The 9,447-nt window shown below is 44.8% G+C and overlaps 1 protein-coding gene across 2 annotated transcripts; it reads right to left on the bottom strand.

The window, feature by feature from the left end:
- Positions 1 to 7,603: 7,603 nt before the first annotated feature.
- On the bottom strand, positions 7,604 to 8,821 carry LOC147628044 (transmembrane protein (DUF872)). Of its 2 annotated transcripts, XR_015268368.1 has the most exons (3): positions 8,477 to 8,821; positions 7,994 to 8,197; positions 7,604 to 7,889 (listed from the first exon to the last, which is right to left on the bottom strand). XR_015268368.1 is itself a non-coding variant. In XM_086815009.1 (2 exons), exons 1-2 carry the CDS (start codon positions 8,742 to 8,744, stop codon positions 7,810 to 7,812), a joined length of 348 nt encoding a protein of 115 aa, XP_086671135.1. In that variant the 5' UTR covers positions 8,745 to 8,814; the 3' UTR covers positions 7,604 to 7,809. The 2 variants fall into 2 exon arrangements, 1 of the variants encoding a protein (XP_086671135.1); XM_086815009.1 differs by lacking the exon at positions 7,994 to 8,197 and having other exon boundaries at positions 8,477 to 8,814.
- Positions 8,822 to 9,447: the final 626 nt, after the last annotated feature.

Here is a 9,447-nt window from a genome sequence, read left to right as displayed (position 1 = left end):
GGTGAACTGGTCCCATGTGAGCCCAGTCCAGGACGAGTCAGCCAGGGATCCATCTCAGTCGTCCGAGGTCAGGTGTGCATTGTCCTGCACATGAGTCCAAGGTCAGGTGTGCACTGTCCTGCACATGAAGCAGTGCCAGTCCGCGCTGTGAGTCTCCCTCTGGAATGATGTCAGATGTTCTGTGTATCTGGTTTGCAACTGGATGCCAGACATCTGTAGGCATGTAGGTTTACATGTAGAGATGGGGCCAGCCCATAGGGCTACCCCAGTGCGAAGGTTTGCACTTGTAGTGTGGGCATGGGGGAGGTGTAGAACCACCCCCAAGGGGCCAGGAGGGCCCAAGCTGTGCCCACCAGCCACGGCATGGGCAGGAAGGGTTGTCGGCCAACTTTACTGCTGCTGGACAGGCAGCCGACAGGGTCAGAAACCCTAACCAGCAGGTCGGCCAGGTGTAGGGGCAATCCCACACCCATGCGCAGCCTGGTACTGTCCCACACAAGCATAAGCGCAGGCTGGACAGTATTATAGGTGTGAAATGGTGGGCAAAATAAGCATTTAATGCCTATTAAAACAGGTCGTGAGCTTTTCACAGCAATCCGACTTCAGGATGCTGGCCGACCAGGGCTAGAGAAGGGTATAAAAGCCCAGCCAAGAAATCAATGAGATCATCTCATAATTCACCAAGTGCTCCAAGCAAACAAGGGCCAGGACAGCCAAGAAGTTGCTAACGCAAAGGGGTGAAGGACTAAAGGTCAAGGGCAGGATTTTCCAGCCAAGAAAAGATCAAGTTTCTGTATTTGTTTTCAGATTTACATCATTCTAATAAAGCAAATACACCATCCGTGGTACAGAGGGTAATTGGGACCCAATACTGTGTCCTCTCCATCCCCCCCTTCTCTCTCTATTTTCTGCACATCTCCTTTCAGTTTGTGCGTTAGTTCCGTCGCGAAAAGAGTGCTGATTTCTGAGTTTTGAAGTACCGATCCTTCTCCGAAGCTTCCGCATATTACACATTACCTAGGATTAGGACTCTTAATCACCTCTGATCAAGTCCAACTCAAAGCCTTAAGGAGACGTTTCTTCTTCGCTGGTGTCGAAGTTGAATTCTTTGAAGATTGGTCCGAAGACTTTCCTTCAGTCGTGCTAGCCATTGGTGTGGAGAACTTCTTTTTGTGCTTATTCCCCTGCTCGGTAACGGGTTTAGACTTGGAAGAGACCATTGTATCATCATAGATACGAGCGGAATGAATGGCTTCGTCCAAAGTTTTGCATTTGTTGTTTTTAACCTGTAAACGGTATGAGTCGGGTAAACCAGCTACGAAGAAACCCAAAAGAGTTGTGGAATCCATCTTTGTAGCTTTCATCTACAAGTCCCTAAATTTTTGGAGATAGACCTCATAAGTGAGGTTCTGCGAGGTCATAGTCAAAGTAAACCGGACAACAACATCATAGTCATCCTCTTTCTTGAGGAATTCTTTCTTGAAGACGTCTTCGAATTGCGCCCAAGTCGTTGGTTTAGGGTTGAGTTCCTTCCACGAAAGCAAAGCTTTGCCTGAGAGGAAACCTGCTGCTAATTGGATCTTTTTTTCATCGTCATATGGATGAAACTGAAAATGGACTTGCCACTTATGTACCCAAGTGGCCACTATCTCGCTGCTTTTGCTTGCCTCTAAACTGTTTCGAAGTAATATTGAGGCCTAAAGCACATGCCAAGGTATCCATACCCGAAAAAGTAGATAAGGTAGTGGTCAACAAAGAGATGGAGTTCTGTAAAGCATACATCTGCACAGCGATTTGTGCTTGACGTTCCGAGAAAGAAGCTTCGAGAGCAACTTTAAATTCTTGGAAATTTGATTTTGACACATAATCGTTGAAAAGATCGGCATCGGTGTCTTTCGTAGCCGGCCGGTCTTCACGTTCGATAAAGAACTCCAACTCGGATTCTTGGGTCGACATCTTGAAGAGAGCAAGGTGAGAGAAAAGGTTGATCTTGTACAAATAAGAGTGCTAGAGAGCTTGAGAGCTTGAGAGATGTGTGGCAAGAAGCCCGCTTCCCCAAAAGCTAACTTTAGCTTTTGCTTTTGTGTTTTTTTTTTGCCAAAATATATATATATTTTGTTTTTTTTTAAGAAAAAAGAAAAAAAATACTTATAAAGAAATATTTGGGTTTTTAAACCCTTTTACTAAGGTTTAGCAAAAAAAATGAAAGCAAGGATAAACTAGGCGTGGTTTTTTTTTTACGAAAGCTTAAAAAAAACCTCCATGCGTTTGCTTTTCGCGTTTTTCTGTTGCGCCCACATGCTGTCTGCAATGTGCCCGCCTGCAATCGGCTGTGCACATACACGCCTGCCTATGCTTGGTTATGCGTGTACTTGACCGACTGCAAACGCCACCCGTCCGCCTGCATGTGCGCCGCCTACATTCAATCTATGTACCAGCCTGCCGACGTGCACCACCTTGTGCGCCTACGTATCTTGCCGCTTGCGACTAGTGTGGTGATCTTGCGGCTGATGTCTTTACATATGGAGACTGCGCAGCCTTCAGGCATCATCCAGGCATGAACAACCTTCGCTACTTCTCTCTCTCTCTCTCTCTCTCTCTCTCTCTCTCTCTCTCTCTCTCTCACACCAAAAACACAACCGACATGCTGTTACTTCTTCTCTCTCTCAAATTGTTCAAACAGTTGCAAACATACAACCCTTCTTATTGCTAAGCAAACCAACCCTTTCTAGACCACAATCTCCATCATCACGGGCTCCTACGATGAAAAAGCAACATATTAAATCTAAAAAACAGTAGTATGCACAAAAAAAACAACAAGCTTCTCGAACTCATACCTTTTCTTCGACTTCTTTTTCTCCACCTACCGACTTGCTCGTTCACGTGGCTTGCTTTGGTACCACTGTCAAATCCCCAAAGGATCTCCTCATAGAACGCTCCTAGTACAAGACTCGAAACCTGCAAACAAACCAAACAAACATGATGGGGATGCAGGCCTGACTCACCTCCCAACCTTGACAACTGTGGGCAAGCCCACAAGTCTTGGTTGTCCCCACCGAGCCACGAGCTGAGCTAACTAGATGGACGTATCGACCAATCTCTACCTCGTGACGTCCCATACCGCCACGAAGCTACCCTCGCAGGCCTCGAGACTACTGCCGGCCTCGACTGCATGGAATAGGTGCACGTCTGCACTAGATCCAGGCCCCTGACCATAGAGCTCTCACAAAGTCACGCGAGACTCTATATGACTAATGACTAACCTTGGCCACCCTTTTATAGGCTCTTAGCCGGTCATCGAGCGTCCACACTTGGGTGCCTGCCCATTAGTCTATCCCTAACTCAGCTCGTCAATCAACCTGCCTAGCTCCAAGCTTCCCCAACCTCGAAGCTAGTCTTGTGTGCGTGTAGCACACGATAGATACACACTGTGCACATGACACCTAGGCTAGTCTATATCGGTGTGGTGCCGAATATGTTCAATTCAAGAGCTTAAGTGCCAAATATGTTCAATTCAAGAGCTTATCTTAGCCTTACCAAAGCATTTTTATTTAGGTCTCTCCTTAGAGCCACAATTGCAATTTCCTGATATGGATGTGCTAGCTCGTCCTGCCACCGCACCTCACTCCATTGTCACACCGAAATTCTCTTTTGTCAATGGGATGAAGAAAGCATTCTCTTTGCCTAAATGGAGGTAAATCAAGATTCGTTTGTAGGTTCTCTCACACAAAGGTGGAGAATGAAGAAGCTAATTGAAGAGGGAAACCTACAAGCAAGCATCCATCTAGCATGCATGAATCCAATAGCATACAAGCAAGCAAAAGTAGAGAAGAGAAGAGCTCACAAGAATTCTATTGCAAGGGAATGATTATGTATTGCTTATTGTCCAAAATGACTTGTATAATATACAAGTGACTACTTTTTACACTAGGCCGACCAAACTTAAAAATGATATGGCCTCTATTACTAGTCTTAAGCAAGTATATACATAGTCCTTAGACTTTCCCTATTTGATATTAGGCATAAGATAAGGCCGCTTTATATGTTTGATCATCATCTTAGAAAATATGAGTGTCCGTTCGAGTGAGTAAGATAGCAAAGCACCTTACCCGCTCATCTTACTGTAGGTCACACAAGTGAAACCATGCTAACCTACAGAGTGATTAAAACCTTGCCCTTATGACTAGAAACCGGAATCACCTAGGTGCAAAACGGTGCACTATCTACCTTGCACATCCAATGCTTTTTTTATATGTCGGTTAAAACCTTGCCCTTATGACTAGAAACCGGAATCACCTAGGTGCAAAACGGTCCACTATCTACCTTGCACATCCAATGCTTTTTTTTAATATCCAACCTGCATATCCAATACTTTTTTTTATTATCTAGCCTGCACATCCGATGCTTTTTTTGTTGTCTAGCCTGCACATCTCGTGCTTCCCTTTGTTTCTAGTGTATCCATGCGAGGGAAACCTTCTTTCTTATCTTTTCGCACATCCATGCGCAGAAAATCTTCCATTTGCCTTCATGCACATTCATTGAGGAAAATCACTTGTCTTTCTTGCCAAATCAACTCGCACTCAACCTGCATGAGGGTACTATATGTACAACCTCTATGCCTCGAGTTCAATCACTTGTCAAATATGGCTCTAATACCACTATAAGGTCTCCATAGACCTAACCAAAGATTACCTCACATAGAACCATAGAAGATTAGGATTAGACCCACATACCTAAGAAGTCCTAATAGAGATTTCATGGACCCAATGTTATACACGTCGCATAACCACAATGGATTGTGGCTAGTGACTCACCACCCAGCCATAGATTATGTACCTTGAACCACCCATGAGCCTGAGGTTTGATTGCCACAAGCCTACTGAGCCTAGATGACCCCAACTTAGCATCCCATACCAAGTCGAGCCACTTGCTTGCAGCTCCATGGTTCTCAAGTCTTGCACACCCTTGCCAACCCTCCTCTCCACCACATGGATACCTCAATAACTCATAAGTGCATAACACCCAAGGATTATCTAACCTTGGGTGTATGATCTCCACAAACCTTACACCCAAGGATTATCTAACCTAGAACCAAAATCCTAACAAGTTTTGATATACTTGACATCATTGTATGCATCACATGATCACAATGGACTATGGCAAGTGACTCACCACTCAATTGTAGGTTGAGTGCCTCGAACCAACCCCGAGCCTCAAGTATGGTTATCACAACCCTACTTAGTGCCAATTGCCCCAACGTAGTGTCCCATACCACTAGGCCGAACCACCCACCTTGCACGTGACTACTTGACCTCTTGTGTCTAATAAGTGACCCCAAGGTCACTTGTATAGTAATAACCGAACTATTATTGGCCCTTTATTTATAAGCTTTTATACTTTATTTATAAGCTTTTATCTATTGTTAGCCCTAGGCTATTAATTATAAGCACTTTGTCAATCTAGACCTCATCTTGATAGCGTCGTTAGCCCACGTGTGAACCCTCCAGGTCTCTATGCCCCAGCTAAGCCTTAACCCTAATCTTGGGTTAATCCTAACCCTCATCTTGGGTTAGCACAAGCCCCTAGCCCTAATCCTAGGCCCATCCATAGTCTATTGCCTCTTACCTAGGCCAATGTAAGACTCCTCTTGTAGACCTTGCTACAAAGACCCATTGCTTACCATCAATCCAACTCTCATCCAAAAGCTGAATCCCAATAGAGCATCTAGTCACAAAGTGCAACAAGTTCTACCATAACAACCCTAGCACAAACCCATAGCACCCCAACTGTCATACCAAATGACATCCTGCATTAGTTGTTGGCAACAAACACTAGTCCAATGAATGCACAACCAAGTCTTGGTGCCACTTCCAGTACAAGATCTCTCGTGTCCAACCCTCATCTAAGAATGAACAGATTTTGTGTTTTCACAAAACATAAAACTTCCCATCAATTTCCACGTATGTACCATAGCCTTGAACAACTTGAAGATAGCATACCGCTAACAGCCACTTTCACCCCACCAAATTATGATGAACCAAAGGCCCACACAATCCCTCTGGACCAACCATGTGCCCCAAAAGTGGCTGCGCTAGCCAACCTGCAGCGCTGCTGACTATGTTGTTGGCTGTCACATGAGCAATCCCACCTGGCGCCCACACAAAGGGCTTCTACTATAATGTTTGGCTGCTTCCTGTGCAAAGCTATTGACCGTCCTAAAGCTACCTAAGGCTAGGTTGGCCTGGCTACTAAAGATTCTTGCTTGTTTCTCCTAGCCGGCTTGCCTGCCCGCTTTCTCGTGTGCATATAAGTTCATGCACACCTGAAACTCTTGTTTTTCCTCTCTACCAACATAAGGGAAAAATGTGGACTGCGTGAAGAGATGCTTTAGGCCCTCACAGCTTCCCCACACCAAGGGTGTCTTTAGCCAGCATACCAAGGGTGTTTTTTTACCTTCTCTCAAATCCTTACGCATCTGCACAAGAGATTTCTCCCTTTCTTACTTTCCCACATATCCATGCAAAGAAACCATGACTTTCTTGCCAAAACTACCCACACGAGGATACTATCTTGTACATCCTTCATGCCTCGGGTTCTAGCACTTGTCAAATCCAAGCGCTGATACCAATGTAAGATCTCCACAGAACACAACCAAGAATTATCTAACGTAGAACCGAAACCCTAACGAGGTTTCAAGTGACTCACCACCTAACCGTAGGGTCAATGCCTCGAACCACCCTCAAGCCTGAGGTCTAATTGCCACGAGCCTGCTTGGTACCGATGGCCCCAACCTAGCGTCCCATACCACTAGGCCAAACCACCCACCTTGCAACTCCATGGCTACGAGACCCTGCATGCTTCCTTGGTAGCCATAGGCCACCGTGTGACTTCAGGTGTTGCCTCTAAGGCTTCCCACACCACCAATGCGAGTTCTCCCCCACAACACCGTAAAACAATGTGCACATCCCTGGTTTAAACCCATCCCTGGCAGCATGGTGTGTACCGACCTTGCTTCCCTTAAGTGCAGTGTTTTTCCAAAAATCCATGCCCAGCAGCATGGTATTCTTCTATTTTTTGGGGGTAGGGCTATGGCAGATGAAGTGCAAGATTTGGCTGGGCTTTTGCCACAATAGACTTGAGCGTGGAAGCAACAGCAGTAAAGGCTGATTGGATAAGAAGCAGGATGGTAGTCAGGGCTTATTGGAGAAGAAGTAAGACAGCAGCAAGCGCTGATCGGAGCAGATGCTAGACAGCCATCAAGGCACCCACCATTCTCACCTCATACATTTTGGCTGGATATCGGCGGTGTCCTGCTGTTCCTGGCAGCCATCATGCATGCAAGCCATTGAACAACTTGAATCCAAAAAAATGATTCTTGGATTTTATAATCAATGAGGTGCCCCTGAAATACTGGTGGTTGCATGAATCTTGTTTGAAATTACTTTTAAGATCTACAGCTAAGATTCATCTCGCTAAAGATTCCTGGCTTGTGTGCACAATGAGCTTTGGAAGGCGTGGCATTTAGACCCAACCCCATTGGGCCACTCGCTCCAAATTATGTGGTAACAGTTAGCATAAGGATAAAAAATGATACACCAAACAGTAAAGTAAATTATGAATTCATTAGCTCACTTTCCTGAAAATGTGTACATGTTACACACAGATCAGTGTCAAACAAGCTCCATGTCGATAGGATGGCAATTTCAATAGACATAGTGGTCATTACCTTTCAAAGGTTAGCATCAACATAGCTACAAGGCAGTAAAGGCCGGCCTGCCTGATATGAAGCAACTGAACAACACAGCACATTCAATATTCAGGGATCTGGGAGAAGGTGTATCCTCTGGCACCCCGCATGGAATAGTATGCTGTCCTGGTCTCATAGAAACCTGCAAGAAAGCAAAATTGCACAAACTACATTGATTAAACTTACATGGGTCTCTTGATCATTATTAAACTTATGTAGAAACTCCTTGAAGATAATCAACCTTACGTGAGCACTCTTCAGCATGGCCCAACTTATGTGGGCACTCGTCATGCGATCGAAACTTATGTAGGTGCCCTCGAAAAAGGATAACCTTACGTAAACAATGCAAAAATTCTAACCACTTTTGACAATGATCAGGGTTGACTGAGGACCCTTAAAATGGATCATGCGGCTACTCTCAAAAACAATCAACACTTATGTCAGGGACCCCTGAAAACGGATCAAAGAGATACAGGCACTCTTTAATGGATCAAGCATAACTGTGGGCACTCCTGGAATTAGATCAAACATGAACAAGTACCCTAAAAAATGATTGAAACCCATGTGGGGAATCTAAAAAATAATGAATAACCATATGGGCACTCTCAAGCATATAGGAACTCTCAAAATTGAATTAAAACTGATCAAAGCTATGCGGGTTATTCATGAAACCCATATAGGAACTCTCAAAATTGAATTAAAACTGATCAGAGCTATGCGTGAGTTCACCTGGAATGAAGAGGAGCAGGCCGATGGTGAGGAAGCCGTAGACCTGCGAGGAGTCGCCTCCCATGTGGCCGGTGAAGATGAGGTAGGAGAGCAGCAGACACAGGGTCCCAAACGACAGCAAAAAGAGGGCCAGGGCTATAGACTTCCACGGGACCCTGTTGAAGGGGTCGTACGCGTACCGCAGATCCTTCACTGGACGCCGATCCGATGGCTCAGGGCGCTGCTCCGTCGAGAGTGCAGAGTAACGGACGTGAGGTCGATCCGCCATCGCTTTGTCAAGAAAGACACGCTTCTAGTAGAGAGGAAATACATGTAAGTGCGCGTGCCTTGCCGTGTAATGAAGAAAAAGTAGAAGTGGAAAGATATTGTTGCTATAGATGTACAAGAAGGCGGTCTTTACACGTTGAAGGACTTTGGTGGCTCTTTGAATGAGTCACAATATCATTAAAATTGTCAAGAGAAGTCCAAAAAAATATCAATTCCATCTATTAATTGAAGGTAACAAGTCCTCAGGACTAAGTGCCAAAGTGCCGCTGGGTCTCAAAGACCCTTGTCAAGTGACATCAATGGATGGCATTGATCAAAATCGCGATGTTTTTTTTCGACCGTCGGATAAAGTAAACTAGGCCACGTAAACTACGAAGTAAAGTAGGCAGAGTAAACTAGGTTTCTAAGTGATCATAGTTTACTTCCTAGTTTACTAAGTGAGCATAGTTTACTTCCTAGTTTACTCAGCAAATCATAGTTTACTTCCTAGTGTACATCATGGAATGAGGGTGAATTTGGGTTTGGGACTTAGAAAATTTTGGAGCAAGATGTTATGAGGTGACATCAATGGATGGCATTGATCAAAATCGCGATGCTTTTTTTCGACCGTCGAATAAAGTAAACTAAGCCGAGTAAACTAGGAAGTAAACTAGGTAGAGTAAACTAGGTTTTTAAGCGATCATAGTTTACTTCCTAGTGTACTA

This window comes from Cibotium barometz, chromosome 20 (assembly GCF_041138505.1).
Source record: "Cibotium barometz isolate CiBa-2024 chromosome 20, ASM4113850v1, whole genome shotgun sequence".
Lineage (NCBI taxonomy): Eukaryota > Viridiplantae > Streptophyta > Polypodiopsida > Cyatheales > Cibotiaceae > Cibotium > Cibotium barometz.
Note: the sequence above shows the minus strand (reverse complement) of the source record. Positions and strands in the feature narration are given on the sequence as shown.